This window comes from Drosophila teissieri, chromosome 2R, assembly GCF_016746235.2.
Source record: "Drosophila teissieri strain GT53w chromosome 2R, Prin_Dtei_1.1, whole genome shotgun sequence".
NCBI lineage: Eukaryota > Metazoa > Arthropoda > Insecta > Diptera > Drosophilidae > Drosophila > Drosophila teissieri.
The window spans coordinates 5,347,473-5,369,399 of NC_053030.1; the positions used below are offsets into that span (position 1 = coordinate 5,347,473).

The 21,927-nt window shown below is 43.9% G+C and overlaps 2 protein-coding genes across 2 annotated transcripts; one reads left to right on the forward strand and one right to left on the reverse strand.

Moving 5' to 3' along the window:
• Positions 1–6,607: 6,607 nt before the first annotated feature.
• Positions 6,608–7,751, reverse strand: LOC122614084. Its single transcript, XM_043788555.1, has 2 exons — positions 7,564–7,751; positions 6,608–7,111 (listed from the first exon to the last, which is right to left on the reverse strand). The coding sequence occupies exons 1-2, from the start codon at positions 7,735–7,737 to the stop codon at positions 6,737–6,739; spliced, it is 549 nt and encodes a 182-aa protein (XP_043644490.1). The 5' UTR covers positions 7,738–7,751; the 3' UTR covers positions 6,608–6,736.
• Positions 7,752–9,172: 1,421 nt separating this feature from the next.
• Positions 9,173–21,620, forward strand: LOC122613150 (tyrosine-protein kinase Dnt). The gene is made up of 4 exons (XM_043787184.1): positions 9,173–9,705; positions 19,408–20,572; positions 20,693–20,989; positions 21,068–21,620. The coding sequence occupies exons 1-4, from the start codon at positions 9,522–9,524 to the stop codon at positions 21,177–21,179; spliced, it is 1,758 nt and encodes a 585-aa protein (XP_043643119.1). The 5' UTR covers positions 9,173–9,521; the 3' UTR covers positions 21,180–21,620.
• Positions 21,621–21,927: the final 307 nt, after the last annotated feature.

Consider the following 21,927-nt stretch of genomic DNA (forward strand, 5'->3'; position numbering starts at 1 on the left):
GATAAAAATATTGTGAAATCGACAGTGGGCTGACAGTATGTGTGCAGCATGCTCATGCCCACATAAAAAGAGATAAATTGCAAATAAATGCTACGCATAATGTGAAAATATTTTCTAAACATGCTCTTATCAAGACGTCAACACTCGCCCCCCTCCGTGAATCGGAATAATTTGGGGGTGTTGTCACCCCGTCGCCCTGTTCACACCTAAAAGTGTTTGGCGTCTCTAAATAGTCATAATGGGAAAGTGCAAACATTTGCGCACTTCATCATCTCTCCCATTTCCCATTTCCCGACCCCTGGCTTTTCGAGCGGTAAGTGTAACGGTAAATATTTTGCGACGCCCGCCAATTAAGGCGTCTACTGGAGGCCCCCAGCCTCCGCTTTTGCCCAAAAAACCATAGCGCACCCACCTCTCGTGCAGCATTAACCTACTTAAAACGGTGGGGAAACGAGACGGATTCCCCAGGACGACCTATCTCCAAGGCGCTTCTTGTTTCTCTTGGCCTGAATTAATTAAAATCCGACATGCGAATTACCCGACTGTCCTTATCTGACTCCGCTTTTCCAGCTTCGGCTCTGGCTTTTCCAGCTCCCGTTTTTAATTACCCACGCACAGCTTTTCACTTTCGCCCAACACATCGTTGCACGTCGCGATTTATCCGTTTTAATAATGTCGAGGGGACCTCGGTTCGGATTGGGATCTCCCGACTCCTGGCTTCTTGTTCCTCGCTCCTTATTCCTGATTCCTTGACTTTGCCCGGCTTTTCCTGTGCTCAGCTCCTGTCGCATTTTGGCATGTAAATTGAGTTAGAGGCGTTTTGGATTATGGGCCTCAAGGATGGGCCTCCGACTCACTCGCTAATTGCTACGCAGTTCTGCTGGAAAATACGAAGCCAGCAAACAGAACGGATTATCTCATTACTGCATCTCAGTTGAGATCGCTGGAGAAGATTGTAAGGCACGTGCATATGTCGAGATACATACTTGTTTCCCCTCCTCCGTATGCATATGGCTGCTAGTCACGTAAAATGAGAAACCTGTATTAGCTGAACTTGGCTAAGTTGTATCCCCCTCTAGTTCGATTTCATCTGATCAGCCCCGAAGTAGGCAATATATCAAATGCAAAATAATTATGCATTTTTCCCCATTACGCGAACGCTCAATGCAAAATCGAAACAAAAGTCGCCGCTGGCAGACGACGACTCGCAAACTCACAAACTCGCACTGGAAGCTAGAGCTTTTACAATGGCCACAGCGCAAATCAGCCGGATCATAATTTATTGGAGCCGAAATGGGGGGAGTTCCCCACCGGCGAGCTGTGGGCCACAAAATGGACAAAGGCCGTGGCTTCCGAAAGGGTTGTTAGGTGAGGTGAGCCATCGGTGAGGCAGAGTCCGGGGTTTGGGGTGCGTTTGTCTAGCTGACACTTTCATTAACAAAAAGTCAGAGCGATGACAGGGGACAGTGGGCAGTGGCAGTGGGCAGTAAACAGAGTGGGCAGTGGACAGTGGACTTTGGACTGTGGGCGGGGGATCCTGTCTGGTTGTTTTTGCATTGTTACAAAGTGCAGTTCTGGGTGGGGGGGGGGAGTGGGTGGCACTTTGGTGGGTGGCCATTCAGCCGACATGGCTGCAGTGCGGCACGTAAATCTAAACAGCCACTGACAGCTTTCAACTGGCACTCAAACCCACTTTTTATGTGCTGCTCGAAATGGACAGGCGGCATTCGTGGTGTGCAGTGACTGGGCCCATCTTGGATGTCATATAAGCCATATACATATATATCAATATCCTGGCCATATATCAATATGCACACGCGCTCACATATATCTACTTACGTTGGCTTGTTTGTCTGAAATTGACATCGCCTGTATGCTCTGTGTTCTGTACGAGTATTCAGAGTTCCCCTATTCCGCCATCACATGGACATGGACATGGCCAACCGGGCTTGGCCTTTTGTTTCGGCCCACTCTGTGCAGTACTCCTACGGCCCGGCCGAGATTTTATGTTCGCATACATTTTGAGCGCTTTATTGTTTGTCCAATTTCGTGCAACATCGCCTGGCCAGGACGACAGGGAGAGTAATCGAGTATCCGTTGTCTGTCTGGTGTCAGGAATAAAGAGCTCCATCCCGTTGGCCGTTAGGTGTTAATCTAATAACTGTCAAATGCAGGATGTCGGTACTTCAGATTGGTAGGAAAATTGCTGCTAACTCGCTCTAGTGGCGAATAGATTGTAGTTAAAGGAGAGCTGCGATGAGGGGGCTAAGATGAAGGGATTTGGCCAGGGATAACAGTGTATAAAATGTGATACAAAATGCAACTTATTTACAAATTTAGTGCGCAAAGTAATAGTATTTGATACTCGCAAAAGATTACGTGTTGGGATCAGTCGATTATTGTCCGAAGTAAAGAGCTTTAAGAACTTTGTGCACATTAATGTTTTCCAGCACCAGCACATTCAGAGTTCAAACTTGAATTCCGACCTATAATGGCCGTCACTGTGTTTATTTGGTTGAACTGCGCTCCTGGCACTCTAAGAATAATTTCTGCATCGCCAAAATCCCATAAAAATCAACAACTTTGCGATGGAACCCATATGAACATCTAACTGCTAACTGCAGGCCCGGTCACAAGAGCAGTCGAGCATTAAATGGTCACGACCGAAGGGCCGGTGGCTGGGGGGCTGGGATTCCGCGGGGTGGGGGCTGAATGGCTTACTAGATCCAGCACATCCCATCCAGACAGATAAAAGTCCGCTCCGCACTCTAACATTTTTATGAGTCGTAAATCGAAGCGATAAAAATCACAAGAAAATGGAGATACAAAAACAAACAAGCCTGCGAACCGACTGAGAGGTCAGCTCGAAGTCTAGACCGGACTGGGCTTCACTTTGGGCCCATCGTATCTCTCATAAGTCACACGATAAATTCTGCAACATTGCGCTAATGACAACGCTGCACTGCCAAAATGTTTTGTCCAAGTATTAGTTTTAAAAGAAGTATAATGTTTGATTTGGTCAGGAAATACTGTCAAATATAGGTTCTATTGTCTACGTTGTAAAATTCCTCCAACTTTCATTTAACTTATCTAAAAGTAAACTATAATCAAAACAAATATATTAATGAATAAGCAGCTTATGGCTGCTATATTTACAGATGATCAAGAATGTGCCAAGTACTTGCGCCCCAAGAAGCCAAAATCTTTTCCGAGTGCATTTGCGGAGATCGAGTAAAGTCAGCTGCATTCGGGCAAAGGCGGAAGTTCATTATTGTCAGTGATTAATGACAAGAAGCGCGGATGGATCCTGGGACCGGGACCGGGACCGGGACATGGCCGATGGCCGATGGCACTGCATTTGACTCTGGTTCTCGGCCACATAAGTTAGCTGTTGCTGTCAGTTGGCTCTACAGTTCGAGGCAGAAGCCGCCTGGATGGAAGCACAAAAAATTCTGAAGCCAGGACTTGCAGACCCCGAGGGCGGGCAAAAAAAGGACTCGGACAGACGGGGACGAGCTGTTGACATCACTCCGTCCGTCAGTTAGCTGGGAAATGCATTGCTGCCTTTTGCCTGCTGCCTGCTGCCAGCATGATTAGCGCGTTGATTTGGCAACCGATTGCCGAATGGAGTGCATCCGAGCCAACATTTCCACACTCATCCTCAACATCCTCAACATCCTCAACAGAGGAGAGTTTGGCTTGCCAACTTTGCTGCTCCTCCGTTCATCCTCCTCCACCAAATGTCCCTAAACTTATGCAGTGCTAAAGCGGCATTGGCAACGGCACGCACACATCGTTTGACATGGGCGGCGTTCCTGGAGGGAGGAGCTCAGGGGCTGGGCCGCCCTTCTGATTCTGGTTCAATGTACGACAAGTGAAATTAATTTCAAACAATGCAGCAAACTCCGAGGACAACAACAAGTCAAGAGAAGCGGAAGCTGAAGCCCCACGACAGCTGAAGCAAATTAAATAAAAATTCCAACATGAACGTTACCGGGTGGAGAGAGGGGAAGTACATTGAGAAAAGCTAATGAGGCGAATTAAAACAAAAAGTGAAAGCACTAGGGGACTTTTAATTACTTGGACATTTGCCTAAAAGTATGCAATGGAAGAGAAACGGCGTGTTTCAAAATGGAAATTCTGCTGCATTCTTTTGGACAGCTTTATAATTGGCCTTTCCGTTTCTTCAGTGTACGCTCAGCATCCTGATAAGGAGCGCCAGGATTGCCAGCCATATGACAGACTCAATATACGTGCCTCGATTCGATGAGTAAGCTGAGTAAGTTAAGGCAGGCAAAAAAGCCAAGTCGAAGCAAACCAAACTTGTCGAAAATAATTTCGTTTTAATTACGCCGAAGGGCGTTGTCAAAGGACGTGTCGAAATGTGTCGCCGTTTCGGATGCACTCAAAATGAAATCACGTCACCAACGATCTGCCCCGCCCCCTAATAAAGCACCGCCCACACTCCGACCGACTCCCGACACCTACACCTCAGGTGCCTACAACTTTTCCGTTGTCATTATCAATTTGAGTTAATTGCCGCAGCCATTCCGGCCAGAACGTTGCCATTTTGGCACTGCTGTTGTGCCGTCGTCACTTCCGGTCTGGGGATCCCCCATCCTTCCGTCACACCGACTCCCCCAACCACACCAACCCCACCAACTCCACCACCGCCTCCAGACGACGCGACGACGCATTGTCTGTGACTGTTTAAAAGCGTTTAGTCGAAATTTATTTGTATTACATGCCAGAAACTGCAGACTCTCCAGTGGCTGCGGGCACCAGGCCCTGGCGAACTGTTGAATTATTAAATTAAGTACTTGTTTGACAACGCCATGAATTCCCCCGCCCAGCGGAAATAAGTTCAAGTAAAGAAGTTGAGTGCCCGCGGCAACTTCGTGTAGCAGGTGTAAAACTAATCAGTTAGTACATGAGATAACGTGAGAAGGGTGGATAGTTCTATCTTTACATGCTTTGGATTAATAGTAAAAGCCGCCTGCCAAAGCAACTTATTTATAATGTTTCCATTGAGTTAAGCTCGCAGGCGACGGCGTTCACCAAGTCCACTTAAACGCCCCTTAAACTACAAATAGACACACAAGCCTATCTCAAACTCCGGATTGCTCTTCTTTGTGGCCGCAAAATTGGTAAGGTTCGTCGCACTAACATCCTCCTGCCCTTTGGGCGTGGGTTGATATCGCTCATAGTTGGATACAAGTCGCATTTCCTGGAAACAGGGAACCGTCACCAGGCCGTTCTGGGGATCAGTCGTACCACATCCAAAGATCGCATCATTCAATCCATCTGAAAATCATTAGTCAGGCAAGTGATCAATTTGCAACTCATACATATGAGAACTCAAACATGAAGAACTAACTTATATGTGTGCGATATATGCAGGGACATATGCATAGTCCTATGTCACAATCATTGTGCTTAAAAACCACTCGAAAAACTCAAAAACCGGTACGATCGAAGTAAGGAGGAAGTTACAATTTGGAGTGGTGTGCCGTTTGAGATTTCTAATTAAGCAGATCGGCGATCTTCCAAAATCTAAAAGTTGTACAAAAACTTTGAATATTTTTTTGGTGAATAACGTAATTACACATATAGACTTATCAGAGGAAACGGTATGCACTTAATTCAACTTACCCTAACTGAAATGCTGTATTCCTGACTCCTAAATACCAATCTGTATATTTTACAAATTGGAAAAATTGTAAATATGAATCAAACTCAGAAGATCACTTAAATTTGAATTTGAAAATAGTAATGTTATCTAATTTTCACAAAAGGATTTGAGCAGTGAGCTATAATTATATTCGAAATGACCCGCAAGACCTATTTTTAGAAATGAATCCGGTCTTCAGGACCAGGAAAATAGTTATGGCCAGAAATAATGTTCCCAACGCTAACAATTTGTACAACGAATTCTAATTCAAATTTTTAAATTTTGCAATAGGAAAATTTACACAAATCATGTGGCAAAAATGGTGCCTTTAATTTTTTAAACAAATCACTCAAGTTTCAGTGTGATTGGTAATATTTTATAAACATCGATTGCAATGAAATCTCGTCCTTCAGTTCTTGGCTTGAGTTTCTCAGCATTTCATTTGAGTACTTAGAAGGAATAATAAAGTAGGTCACATTAAAAAACCATATGATTATTACTTGGTGATCCGATCTGGTCCGTTCAGACTTTTGTATTACCAGCAATACAAAAACACAAATATATTTGGGAAAGTTTGCGAAGAAACGCTTGGACGGACAGACGGGCATGGCTATATCGACTCCGCTGTTGACAATAACCAAGAAAGTATATCAACTATATGGTTGCATTGTTCCTATATATTTCTAAACGGAATATATGTATGTTCAAGAGTATGCCAATTGAGAACGATATACTTTAGCTAAAGGGTGTTTGAGTGATGACTCGGTCTTTATTTGGCGTTTTGCTAGATGTTGTCTAGAAAAATATGCATTGCCAATAAAATTTGTCTACCATGTATTAACTGGATTTTGTCATTTGTGGGCGTTAGAGTGCCTTGAGTCCGAAACGATTCATCTAGCTGTTACATACTTCAGTATTCAGAATTCAGTAGATCCCTTCATTTTATGAGTAACGAATACTCGAAATTATTATTTATTGAGAAGCACTCAAAAAAAGGTAATAGATATATAAAATCTCAATTTTTAGCTAGGTACGTTAGTAGATATTGAGATACATTTCTGGCGATCAGTGGATCACGGGACGGGAATCCGTTCCGTTCAGCGTCTGCTCACATATATCGACTGCTCGGGTGTAGCAGGACTCACTGCTCATGATGAGTTCTCCTCCGCGGAGAGTGAGAATCAGGCAATTGCGTCCCATTTGGGGCGTCGGCTCGTCCACCGCCCAGTTGGAGTAGTTGAGTGGTCGGGCTCTTCCAAAGTAGTTCCAGTAGAAGCGGTTGTCCCCAGGCCACCGATGCCCGGCACTCCAGAACTGCGTTCCGTTTGGGTAGCCCAAATTGGCCAGGTGATGGGCCAGAACCCGCATTTCCTCGTCACTATCCAGGCACACTCGTGAGGTGCGCTTGTCCTGGTAGCAGAAATTATGGAACGATGTGTGCTGTATAAAAGGAAAAGAGGCATTTCTTTAGACTTGTAATTCTATAGATGTGTAGAGGTTTTATAAGGTTCAGATGGGTATTGGAGGAATAAACTTTCGTTTTAAAGCAAGCCTGTTTTTAAAGTTACACATTGATGTACACATCAAAAAACGGTGTTTTTATAACTTGTTCCATCTATTATTAATTTTTGTTATTTTTATTTGTTTGTTGGCTCTGTTTCAGGGCATCTTACAGTTGCTTTGGTCAAGTAAAACTCGCCATAGAGCGTCATCCTCAGTTTATTTTTACACCCATATGTATATGTTTGATGTCCGTTCTTCGCTGATAGGAGCGGCTACAATTAGCGAATTCCTCTTGAATTCCTTGCGTACAGGAAATCCACATAATTTTAGAGATTTATTCTAGAAACCAATCGTTACTTCATAAGTAGGGGCTTCTCCAAATCTCTCACCAGCGGCTCCTCGTCGGCAACAAAGTAGCAATAGTTTTCCCGGACCCTCTCATAGGGATTCCTGCACCGCGTGCCATCGGCGGGGTGAGCCTGGATCAGGAACCACAGGAATAATGCCAGGAAGCACTGGAGTCGAATCCGGCGATATTTCTTCCGCGTCGGGCGATTCGGCATTGCGCTCAAATAAAACTGGCAGTTGGCATCAGTTGGCGTTATCGCCATGCGTTATCATAGCGAGCGGGGTGCTATCTATAAAGCGCTTGATTTATTTTATTTGCTGATAATGCCTTTTTATGAACTGGTTCAAGATCACGCAAAACAAAAGCTCTACACTAATACATTTTATAAATACATTTGTTTAGGTCTAAAAACATAATCATTCATCTTTTAAAATATACCTTTAAAAATTATATCACCTTCGTTCATAGTTAATAAAAACCTTATTTTTCAATGTGCCAATCTAATGCTTAGCCTATGCATATTTAGGATCTGCATGCTAATTATCAATCTTCATTATTTTTTAATTAAGTTGGCAACCTCATATCTTGCTGATCCGATTTTTTGTCTATAAGTATTTCCCAGCCATAGTAAACTTAGACTACATATCTATCTATATAACTGGTATCGATGCTTCACTGTACCTCGAAATATAGCTCCGATTTTAGACATAAATCTTGGGCACTATAACGGATCAAAGCGCGACTTCCTTAAATAATTATTTTATTTTCGTAGCTCCGCGAGGAGAATGAGAATTTTGGATAATATTCAATTAGCGTCAAAATTATAATATATTCTTGCAATTGCAATCAAGGCTTATTTTGGTTATGTTTATTATTATTATTTTTATTATTATGTTTAATAGAAGAGCACCAAAAGTTTTCGCTGTTACATTTCATTCAAATTTTCGTCACAATGCGTTATAGTTACGTTTCTTTGCAACTTAGATTGGGATCCACATGCAACCGATTCGAATGCAACTTTTTCACTTGCTTGCAACCGCCGGCAGGTGGCGCTTTATTTTGTCAGCTCTTTCCTTTTGGTACGCTCATTCGCATGTTCGAACATCTGCTCGATTTTAAAAATGTAAACAAGTTCTGAGCCGTGCTGCCAGACCTTCGGTAAACAGCTAATAATAGCTAGAAAATGTTGATGGTAGTTAAAAAATGAAGTTATGGTATAGAAACGATATTTGAATAAACACAATGTCACAAGTTAGCAGATTTGGTTTGCAAGACCAGACTATGGTATATAGCTACATTCAGGTGGCTTATCGATGTTCATTTCCAAAAATATAAATTCATTAAGAGTACTATCTTAATTTCATAAGTATAAATTATTTATTAAAAACGATCAAATAATTAGCATCTACATTTTGAAATACGCCACAATTCGTTTATAAAACATAAATAGTAATTTGCAAATAACAAGGGTTTATTAGGGTGCTATTTTTAATAATTTTAAAAGAATTGTCAAGATAGGATACCAACCAAAAATGGAAATTCGGTTGGAAGAGATTTCTCGTTAAGACTTCGATGTTCGATGCTAACGTGTTCGTCGAGAGAGGAGAGCGGATCAGATTTGTTGGACAGTTTGGTTTCGAACTCGGCCGGGAAAAGTTGAAAAAATTTTAAGAAGCAGCTGCTAAAAAGGTCATAAACTGAAGAAAACTCGTGGAAAAGACGTTTAAAATGAAATGTGCGTGAACAAATAGTCAATGTGTTATTTATAAGACCAAAATAACGTGATTTGCCCGGTTAAACAATGTTTTTGATGAAATTTTGGTGCTAAAACGACGCCGTCGCACTTTCTCGCTCTTTCTCTCTCGCGGCGTCCGTGTCTCTCTCCCCCCACCCTCGCGACTTTCGATTCGCTTTTGTGGTGGTCGTTCGTTCGAAATTGTTTACGAATAGCCGTGTGTGATAAAAGGGCAAAAACTGGCAAAAGGAACAGAATATCTCATGGAATCTGCGAATAAATGCGGTAAAAGCGCAACCGCAAGAAATTGTACAGTGAAAATGAGTGGGTGGAAAATATGGGTGCTTTCGCTGCTGGCGCTGTCAGCGCTGCAACTGCGCTCGGGCAGTGAAGTGGCGGCACATTTGAATGTTTTCCTAAATCCCGTGGAGGTTATGCGTTTATTAGGTGAGTTTTTCCCCCTTTCAACCCCTTTTCCTTCTGGGTTTCCTTCTGGTTTTCCTTGCCGAGTGACGCGCCCTTTGTTATTGATTTCTCTTTTTTTTATTCTCCCACTAAAATAAACAGTTGAGTAATTTGTGTCAACCAATTAAAAAGACAGCATTAGGTTTTCATTCACTTATTCGTCGAAGAAAGCGCACTTCCCTTTAAAAATTATGTTTATTTGTTTGCTTTTGGCTTAATTTAGATGCTCGCTCTACCGCCCCTCCCTTTCTGTTTCTGTTACTCTTCCTCTCTCTCTCGCTCTTGCGCATGCCGCAGGTGTTGTTAAACAGTAAAACAAATAAACAAACCGCCCACAACAACAGCAGCAACAACCAGCTTTCGTTTGCTTCGTTAGGAAATTTTACGCTTGGTATAAAAACAAAAAAGAAGAGGAAGCAGCAGACACGCCAAAATATAAAGACAACAACAAAGTCTGAAAATCTACATGCTGCTGCTGCATTCAATTTATCTCCCTTGGTGGAGAATATTTTTGAATATTTCTTGGAACTTAAATTCCTGGGCTCCCCAAAAACAAAAATGGCCAGAGAGCTTGCCGAGAAAGAGAAGGGAAGAGAGTGCAGAAAAGAGAGGGCTACATGCAAACGAGATGACAACGCAAAGGCGACAACAAAAGGCAACAACAACTAAAACGTGACTGCGAAGGAGCAGAAAGAAAAGGAAGGGTGGCGGTGGGCGGGGCATCAGCTGTGCGGGGCGGAAGAATGCACAGTGGGGTGCATTTCACGTATTCCACGAAGAACCCTCGTAAAGCAAAACTTCCAGAGAGCGGAACGCAATGAACACATGATATGATTCATATGATTTATTCTTATATTTAGAATTGAATAGAACAAATTAAATTGATTTTACGTTTCAATTTTAAAACATCAATTGAGATGGTACTAAAATACCTTTAAGACTCAAGTTTACACAACAAACTATTTTCGATTACTCTTAAACAGTTTCTTATATCTGGTAGACTACCGCATATCTGGACAATTAGTAAACCCTCAGTTTGCAAACTAAATTCTTCTGCCATTCCTCGGAAGGCTCCACTGTGCTTCCTCGGAGGGCTCACTGTATTTTTGGTAGTACTTTGCATGACAAGTCGCCCACATGGCAGTGGTTGCTGTTGCAGCAGCAGCAGATTTTGGCGTGCAACGCGCCTTGTTAAATCGAAGTTTTCTTTATCTCCTCGCAACCATGTGTGTGGGGGCAGATTTGCTGACGACGATGACGATGCGCATAATTTTGCGTATGCATTTCGGATTTGCGATTTTGGGGGCGTGAAATCAAGTATGCAGAATATTCCGCAGACTGTGGGCTGCAGTTGCCGGCAAAACGCGGCAAATTGCAGATACATATATGTGTGTATCGGGGTAATTAAGACAAAGTCGAAAAGTTTCGCAGACTTGCGTAGGATATTCGTGCATAAAGAAAAGCGCAATTGCTTTGTACTCCCCACTCCGTGAACCATAAATCAATTAAGCTGCATAATTTGCATTTGATTTGTGTGCGCTAAAAGGGGTTTCTGGGCTGGCATGGGGGTGTCTGCGCGGTCTTTAGTCAAAGTTCTCGGCTTAAATAAATTTCATTTCCATTTACGCAAAATTTATAGCCGCCGATGATCGCAGCTCGGTTTCATCTTTTTTTTATTTAACCGACAGCAGGGGTCCCGGCAAGTTCAATGCTAAAGGAGTTTAAGTCATAAAGTCCCTGGCATCTGACAGTCAATGAAATACGATCCGGCAGAATGGCAGAAAGGGCGGGGCTCTCGATCGAATCATCATCTTCATCATCGCATAATATCAGTCATGTCGTACATGCCCAGCATTATTCCGATTTCGATTCCGATCGTATTCCCCAGAAATTACAATCACATTGGAGAGAAGCACCCAAAAAGTTTAACGACTTCTTCGCTGCTGTGACACGCGCTACATTTTAAGCAGCCGAAAGTGCATTATTTAAATTTAATTTTATTGCCAGCCCGGCTACAGTTTTCGTAGATTCCTAGGTCCTCTCTCAGTACGTTTTATGGCACTTTATTGACGATTTGGAATTTTCCCTGCTTTTATGGCCACCATTTTGGGGCGCTTTGATTTAATTTTACTGTTCCCCAGCCTGCTAATGAAGCTGCAATTAAAAGCTGAAAATGGGGAAAGAGCAGATTAGAAAGACTGCCAACGGCTTCGGCACGATTTTCACACATTTTCGAGTCGAGGAATGTGCTAAAATATCCACGCCCCCAAGCGAATGATCGATTGGTAGCTGTTTCGGGCCATAAATTAACGGCCATGGATTTGAAGATACATACATACATAGGTAACTTGGGACAAGAGAGTATTGGTTGGATGTGTTAAATCTACCACCAACTGTGCTAAATAAATTAAGAGCTCGGGGGCCTTTGTTTAGGCCAATTTAAATATTTTCATATTTGCCCAGCTATCGGGAAACATATATTGATGGCTTTTGTTATTTGAAGTGAGCCGCGGCTAAGCGGCTTACAGCGTTACGGCCTAAACAAGCTGCCAAGAGATACAAAAGTATCTCGAAGATACACACGACGTGCTACTGTGGCAACTTTTAGCACCTAACCGAAGCTAAAGTTGTTGGTTGTATCTGTCGGATGGCCGTAACAAGCCAGGCATGTATCTCGTTTGCTTCTCTCATTCTTTTTGTGATATTTTGTATCTTGTTTTTGTTTTCCCCGCTGCCTAGTAGAGACATTTGTGCGCTTCTCCTCCGGTTTATGGCTTGTTCTTGGCTGCCTTTCCGAGATCTCGCCAGCCGATAATTGTAAACGAACAGGCCGTCTCATCTGGTCGTGCTAAAAGCCTTCTGAGAAACGCCACCGATCCTGCAAGACTTTATTCCCCCCTACTAACGGTTTTCGCTCGATACTTGGCTCGGTTGGCTACTTGCTGCTTGGATATGATCAGCAGGCATGATCTATATTTTAATTGGTGTTTGGCAATTTATTGTCCAGCTTCGCCTTTCGCTGGTTTCGCTAGTCAAGTCACACATAATGAAGTGGCCATTAGCTAATGAAGCTGTCCCCTCTGTGAGGCAAAAAATGGAAATGGGGGAAAACAGAGAGGGTGGGGAGAGTTTATGGACCTGATCGCGCCACTTTTTGCTATACGATGTGCTAGCGCTAACAGCTCACCTGACAGATCGTAAAAAGTGCTACCCGAAGGAGTTGACACAGCCGTCGCGTCTGCAGATCTTATCTGTTCAATTAGCGATCGGGAGAGCGGACAATAAACTGTGTTAGCCGGAAAGATCTTGATGGGGAGTCACAAACACACACACACTTTGATTAGGGGCATCATTCAAGAATTTTGCGCCATCTCAGCTAGTTCATGATTCCCATCAGTAATCAGTCAGTTTTATGATTTCCTTACTACAAGTAGTTCTGGAGCATAATCACCATATAATTAATAAAAACGTATATATGTACAAAGGTGTCCAATCTACTTCCTCTGTTAATGTGTTTCTTTTATACAATATGTTGTCTACCACAAAGCCGATTCTAACAAGCCAGTAATAAGATCCTCACCTGATTTCAATCTGCTGGCGTGGATAACTGATCATCGCCGGCTTTACTAAATCTATTATCTAGCCTGGCCGCAGTTTATCACGTTGCCCTGTGATCATTTCCGCACTGGCTTTCTTTGGTCCACGACCATCGGAGATACTTATCTGTTCGTACGTGACTTATGAGCCAGTCCCAAAAGTTCGTGGTGTCTGGGCAGTGGGATCAATTTTTCGATTTTATTTTCAATCTATTTTTAATGCGATCTCAGATCGTGCGGCCTCGTAGGGCTATCGATTTCGGATTGATGGCCACTTGGCGGGTCATAAAGTCTCCCCAAAAACCTACCAGCAAGATCTCCCCTCCTCGATTTCATTACGCTTTTTTCATAGCAGAGTGTCGCATTACCAGGCGACGAGTTCGACATTGGGAAGTGCGATTTGATTAGGCCTGGTTTGTTATATGCGATGTCGGCGGGGGCCTGTTGCACATTTATTTTATTTTATGCGTTCATGTGTCTGGCGGCTGTAAACCGCCATAAACTTGGCTAAGCCGGGGCTTAAAGCCATTTCCATTACCTGCCAAACTATGGACAAAAAACGGCATTTAAACAAATGAAAATCGCATAAACCGATTGCAGGCAATAAAGGCGACTGCAATTCCACTGCACTACCTCCCTGCGTATAATATACGCCGGAATGGGGCTCGACTCTCGTCAATGGCTTACTGGGCGCACTGATATCTCCGACTGCCTGCTTCTGTGCGGTTATCACTGGCAACTGACAACTTTGATAACCCCGCCGGGGGCTGCCAGATGCAGAGCAACGATGGGGCACTGTAGCGTATGTCAATAATAAATATCAGCCATTGTTTGCCCGGCTGGCTCCCTTGCAACATATAGTGTACATATGTATGTGCATGTGCGAGCTGAATGTTCTGGCATAGTATGGCAAAAAAGGAGTAATCATATTTACTTTAAGCAACAACAACAGGCGCCATCGATGAAGCCCGCTGCCGTTTGTGCAGAGAGAGAAAACTGTGCAGAAAACTATTTCAATGATTAAAGACAATATCTGAATAAAAGTGTATACCAAATTGGAAATTATATTATATTCACAAATACATATGTTTCCTGATTAAAAATTATCAGCGGGTTTCCCTCTTTGTGGCGTTTCTCAGGTTGGTGCTTTACAGACCCAGTTAAAGCAGTCTTTTTTGTGTGTACAATTTTCGCAGCCAGCGAGTTTAATTCCACGTCACTGTGACATGTGGGCGCTGCGAAGTGGGGCGTGGCAGCTTTGGGCAACTGCAAAGATGCAGATGCAGATGCAGATGCAGAGCGTGCATCTGGGCTTTGTTGTCGCTGCAGTGTGTTTATTGAGTTGTTCGTTGTTTATTTGGGTTATGCGCTGTGGGAGTTTTCCGTTGCAGAAAGCAGCATGGAAAGTATATCGCATATCGAAGGGATGGCGAATAATACCCATCGGAGTGGCCGTGGGAGGGGTATTTCTATAAAAACAAGCAGTTGGCTTGTAGATTCGTGGCAGCATCTAGAGGCATCGCTAACTAGGCATACAACGGCAATCCGTGAGATGAATGTGCTGCTAACACGATTTTGCTGACATTCCCACAATGGGAAAAATTCGTGATACGCTTCGCCGTATATTAGTATAGATGGCAGAGCTACCGGGCAGATAGTGTTGCATTCGCATGATATGGGACTGCAGAGATGTTATCTCATTCATGTATCTACAAGTTGTTAAAGAGGTAGTGTATAGGGGTTATTCAAAAATTCACTTATGTATAAATTGAATTTTGTACCGGTACATTATGCTAGAGCATAAAGTACTGAGAAATGCATAAGTGCATAAATGGTGCCTTTTTTGTATCTTTTGGATATTTCGCTTGATCAAAGGTCTTTAGCTCGCCAGTTGCAGCCACTCGATGCTCAATTATCTTGACTAACCACACTCTTGACCCGCATCATTTAGTTAACATTTTCAGGTACTGTCCTCTTCCCTCGCAACTCAACACTCGTAAGACAACAGAAAACTGACAGAAAATGAATAATGAATGATTTAGGTTAATTACTATTGATTCTGGATATAACAATAAGCCGGTCAAAGTCGTTTTTTCTTTGGTGCTTTTGACAGCCGGCCAAAATTGTTTGAAAACGTCAACTCTTGAAATTTGAATGATTAATTTGAGCTTATTTTCGGAGGGCCCCACGGAAAAGGGAAAACGAAATCTGCGCGTTAACTGTGCCAAATCGCTTGACTTGGCAGAGATTTTGCCCTAAAGAGCCGGCTAATTTTGCTGGCACAAATTTGTTACAATCAAAAGCTGAAAACGGGAAACGAGAACGATGAGCCCGCGGCTGGGAAAAAAGCCAACCGAGCAGGAAAAAAAGAATATTAGGCAAAACAAAAGGAGCAGCATCATTTATCATAACGACGTGAGGCAACTAAGAAACGATTCACACAAAGATACGGATGCGACTGGGGGTTTCCAGGGGGTTTTTCCAGGGGGGTTTTCCAGGGGGTGTTGCCAGTTGGGCCGGAGACATGGCTCAAAAACATGTTAAATGTTGACATGTGGTGGGCGGTCGTTTTGGGGGTGGTGCCCAGAGCTTGTAAGCGAGATTGTTGTGCGTGATAAGCCGATGGGGAAGGGATGGGCAGGAGGAGGGGGCAGCGGGAGGGGGACGTTCTTTGAAGGCGGTTCCCGGCAGGCGCCGATCATTTGTTTTATTTATTTTTCGATTTGGCCACAAACTGCACAAAAGAGCCGGAGCGGATTCGAAGCCAATGCAGCCAGTGACATATTAGCCATTAGATGGGGAAACCGAAAACGAAGCAGAAACTGATGGGGAAGCCTGGAATATTGGCTGACTGGGGTTGCAGAGCCGGAGGTTCAATGCGGTTACGGTGCAGATGGAGTCGCAGCGCCATCATTTATCATCTATTGCAATTTTGTTTGCCTGGTAGGATTGGACAAGATAAAAGACGCCAGACGACGAGATACCCAGCGAACTCGCAGAGGGTTGTCCATCTGCCACACGTTCCAGACTGTTTGCTTAAGCAAAATTACTTGTAGTCGCAGGCTGAGCCTGGTATATTTGTCAAATGGAGAAAATGGCGAAAGAGAAGCCTCGGAGTTGATGAAGGAATACGACAGTAAATCGAAGGTGTTGCGCTGGCACCAGTTTCCATAAATTGCCCATCACTTAAAGTCCATTTATAAACATCAGGGATCTATCGTCGACACAGGCAATTTATCTTGAAGAGACCTACGAGATAATAAGTAGGTAAAACTAAGGGTGCAAGCTTTTGTTAAATGAAATCATCATAAGATACCATTTCAAGTCTACAAACGGCATATGATTTCAAAAAGTACCCATTTTTGCAAACATCTCTAAAGCGGTAACCCCAAGAGGTATATTTACAAAGTAAATACTTGCGTCCCCTTCAGATACCTTCCCGCCTACACAACCACCCCTCCCTGCCCAAAAAAAGAACCCAAGTTATGAGATGGTCACTGCCAAACCGCTGAACCCGAAGAGTGACCCGGCGAAAACTCTAATTTTTTGCCGGCCTTTGTTTCGCTTTGGGAAAAATCAGCATAGGAAATCGGCACAGCGGAAAGCACTTCACGAATTGCAACGCTAATTACATGAAAATGGAAACCGAAACGTAGACATTTTTCGTGTTTTTTTTCATTTTTTATTTTGGAATTCGAGTGTCTCCGGACAGGCGGTTCGGCTGTTCTATACCACTCCGCTCCTTGGAAGCGGTGCAACAATGGTCACGACTGTGACTCTGAGCAGTAGCAAGCTATTAAAAAGTTGCAAAAATACTCGCAACGACAGCATCATGACTGCACGCTCCGAAAAATTCGACATACGATATGGGCGACCCTCGACGCCGCCACCACTACCAGCACATCTTTGTGCAGCTCCTCATCGCAGGCACGCCCACACCGGGAGAAATTCCATCGGCCTGTGATCAACACTGAAATCATCTATTGATTTAGTGAAACAACCGTTTTAATTAAGTGAAAATATGATATGAGAGGGTAATCAAGTTTCTTGTATGAAACACCTTTGATCTCATTTAAATTAGACTAGGAAAGATTACATTAGAATTTGGTTCTCTGTGCGCTACCAAAGGCAGCCAGTTATGAACATGGCGGATAATACGAGCACAAAAAGGTTAAAAAGGTTCAAGAGCCACCCGCGCTGGGCACATGCAAGTGACATTTGGTCGTGACATGAGGTAGACGACAGCGTATCCACTTCAAGACGCGGGCCTCGACAATCCAATCCCATCCCATATCCCATATCCAACATCCCGTATACCAAGTCCCCGTCCGCATCCCCGAGCACCTTATAAAAATGCAATAGAGCGGCAACTTTCACATGAACCTGTGAACTCTGGGCCCGGGCCTGGCCCCAAGTGACGACTCTTAGCCGGGACACATCTTTCTGGCCTGGGTGAAAAGGGTCAATGGAAGCGTGTCTGAGGCTGAAAAGCTGACTGCCTGCCTGAGGGAAAATGCGATGTGGACAGGACGCGTTGCATTTGATTAAGTCATGGGCGCTATTTTTAAAATGCTGCCGAGGAATTTGTCGTAGCCGCCGCAACTCGGCAACAGCAACGTGCAACATGTTGCACATAGCCAAGGAAGTTGCTGGCAGGGCCCATTGGGGAGCCAAGTCTGCAGGGCCCAAGCAAACCATGCAGAGCGAAAAAATCTGAGCTAAAGAGGTAGACATAGCTAGCTGTGAAAATTAGGAAACATTTGTGGAAAACAAATGAATATTACGAATACGTATTACTTCCAGAAAGACATTTTTTCACGAGCTCACTATTATTTATATCATCATTGTTTGCCATTGGAATAGAGTTGCAATAGAAGTTTTTCTAGAAGTGCATGTGTATACCCTCATGTCTGACACAATTTATACGCCACCCAGTTGAGCCATTTGCTGGGTCTGCCATGGCCACCGTCTTGGAGCATATACATATACTGCATACTACACTTCTACGTCTAGGGCGATGTCTGGACTGAAACCCAGTCTACCTCCAAGCTCGCTGATTTTTATTGTTATTGCCAGTTGTCAAAGGAAGTGCGCGTGGCGTTCCTTCTCTCGGGTGTTCCAGCGATTTAAGTAAATTATTTCCTGGGCCGCAGTTTGCCAGTTTTATTTGGGGGAAAGTTGAATGCACTGAATGCACTGAAGTGGCAGTCGAAATTTGGGAAACAGCCGAGTGCCGTTGTCAATCAATGTGGCTTACTTCAAATTCAGTTTGTGGGGTCGGGGTCCCAGAAATTTTGTTAGGACGATCCATGGACTGAGTTCGAAACTACCTGCTGGCCTCATTATCATTAGCATAAGACGTCATAACAATCCAAATGAGTTGGCAATCGCAGCCAGACATCTCGGAAAAAAGGAATAAGACTAAAACAAATAAAAACACTACTGGAGATGCTTCATTAACTCGGAGAATCGGCCTGGTCAAACCGCAATCAGGCAGGCAGGCAGGTAATCGAAGTAAAGGGAACAAATCCCCACACACATGGGTCAGTTTGTTTGTCTTACCTTGTTCTTGTTTTGCCAACTTCAGATCGTCGCTGTTCCATTGGCGTTTCTCCCTAAATCCAGTTCGTGCTGTTGTTCTACATAGATTTCCAGAAGATACAGATACAAGCGACGATAAACTCGAAAATAGTTTCCAAGGAATTCCCTGAACTCGAGCGCTCGTCCGTGTTTATTTATATTAAATGTTGCCGGCGACTGTCTGTGGATCGGGTTGAGCAAACAAGCCTCTGGAAAAACTCATTGCACTGAGTGCATTCAGATAGATTTACATACAAAGTACTGGATGAGTTTGTTTTATCAACGAGCATGGGTAGTGGTACTGGTAGTGGTAGTGGTCTCAAGGAGGAAATGGAAAGTGCACGTGTTCAGTTTATAGAAAAATAAATACGAGAGCTTGTTAGGGATTTGATATTTATAATATGATTATTTCTCTGTTACTTCAACCACACCCTGTGTTCAGTGTACCACATTTCTGCTCCCATAAAATTTCTGTCATTACTAATTGAGAATTTTCTTTTACTTTTAGGCGTCTCTGCTGAGGTGTACTACGTTCGCGAAGGCCATATAAATAACTATGCTCTGAACTTCATTGTACCTGTCCCTGCGAACGTCAAGGACATAAGTTTCACCTGGCAATCGCTGGCGGGGCGTGGCCTTCCCTACAGCATCAATGTGGTCAGCTCCGATCAGGAAGTTCTTCCTCGACCGGCGATCAATGTGTCACACAGTGGGGAAATCCCCACCAGCATACAAACCTGGTCCATTGCCCTCAAGTGCAGCGGATTGAAAGCGGCGGAGGTGGATGTGACTGTCAGTCTTGAAGTGGTGCTTAACCGGTCACTAAATAATGTGACTCACCTGGTGTTCCGGAGAAAGAAGATCTGTCTTGTGAATGACAGTGCCGAGGACTTGTCGGAGGATGTAGACGATCCCCAGTTGCTGGAGACCGTTATGTTACCACCCACTGGTTTGATCACCCTGGTGGTTGGTGTTTCTGTGGCCATGGGATCGGTGTGCCTGCTCCTAATGATTGCCTATTGTGTCAAGGGAGCAGCCAACAAGAGGCAACATCATCAACACGGAGGACAACCCATGAGGACTTCAAGCTTCCAGAGACTAAATACCCACCCGCCATGCCAGTCTTCCATGGGATCGGCTGCCTACATGACGCCTTCGATTATAGCCCCGATTCATGGCTCCTCCTTGCCCCGCAAAGTTCCAGTCTCCGTTGAGCAGCAACATCCGGAGGAGCTGCATCGCCGCATTTCCGAGTTGACCGTGGAGCGCTGCAGGGTACGACTGTCGAGTCTCCTGCAGGAGGGCACCTTTGGCCGAGTTTATCGCGGCACCTACAACGACACCCAGGATGTCCTGGTCAAAACTGTGGCCCAGCATGCTAGCCAAATGCAGGTGCTGCTACTTCTCCAGGAAGGAATGCTGCTCTATGGCGCCTCTCACCCTGGAATTCTGTCTGTTCTCGGCGTTTCCATTGAGGATCATACCACACCGTTTGTGCTGTATCCCGCTCTGAATAATACCCGCAATTTGAAGCAATTCCTGCTGGACCCTGCATGTGCTCGCACTGTGACCACCATCCAAATTGTCATGATGGCCTCGCAATTGTCCATGGCATTGGATCATCTGCACAGCCACGGAGTGGTGCATAAGGATATTGCCACGAGGAACTGCGTGTAAGTAGTAAACCAATTTGTTCTATACTTGTTTAGTTTTACCCCTGTAAAACGTATTTTAAAAGTTTTCAATTCATAACTTGAAAGTCTAACAAATTGTGTTTATATATTCCTTCCTAGCATTGACGATCAGCTGAGGGTGAAGCTTTCTGACAGCTCCCTGTCCCGAGATCTCTTCCCCGCGGACTACAACTGCCTGGGCGACAGCGAAAACAGGCCAGTTAAATGGATGTCCTTGGAGGCACTGCAGCACAAACAGTTCTCCGAGGCCAGCGACTCTTGGGCCTTCGGAGTTCTGATGTGGGAGCTGTGTACCTCCGCTAAACAACCCTATGCCGAGGTGGATCCCTTCGAGATGGAGCACTATCTCAAGGACGGGTATCGCCTGGCCCAGCCCTTCAACTGCCCCGATGAGCTGTGAGTATTCGAGACGATAGAGATCTTAACCGATGGTTTTACTAATTCAATGGTCATTCTTTTATCTTCTCATTAAAGGTTTACGATCATGGCCTATTGTTGGGCTCTGTTACCTGCCGAGCGGCCGACCTTCGCCCAGCTGCAGTCTTGTCTCTCCGAATTCTATTCACAAATCACGCGCTATGTCTAGGACAGATATCATCTATGTCATCCGCAAGGAAATCGGCTCTTTTGAAGAGTTCCGGAGTTTGCGACTTACTTGAATAAAGTCCTATAGCTTACTCCACTTTGTTATGGCAAGATTTGTCAAATCGAATGTCTAGCCCATCCCAGGCCCATCATGTGTACATATAGTTTACATATTCAGCTCTTTAAGTAAATATCTTTAAGCTTATTTTACGATAAACTCGATTCTTACCACATAGATGAAATAGTTCAGCTTGCACAGTTCTCTTTCTAATCCATCAAAACTAGCTAAAACAAAGGCCGAAATCAAATATAGTGATATTTATAAATAGAGATAGTTATGTCTATAAGATTACGCACACATATTTATGATGCATATAATACATGTTGTATGTTTAGCATTTTTGACAATTTACCGTTTATATGAGAGATTAAAACATGATATACAAATATATACACACATATATACACTCATATATATGCCAAAACAATTCCAGCAATTACCAATTTGTTTTTATCCGATTTTATGGTTTCGTCGTTAAGGTTTTATCACCGTTCTCTGAAGGATTCTAGGGTTCTTTTCCAGCTCAAGTCACGCCTTCGTCCTCGTCCTCGAGCCTTGAGGTCGGGACTTAGGCTGTCTCCCACACTTTTCCGGTGAAAATTGGCCAGGCAAATGAAGGAAATTTACGGCTTTCCTACTCGAAGGCACCGCAGCAAAAGGCCGGGCAACAAAGTTACGTTCACGCACA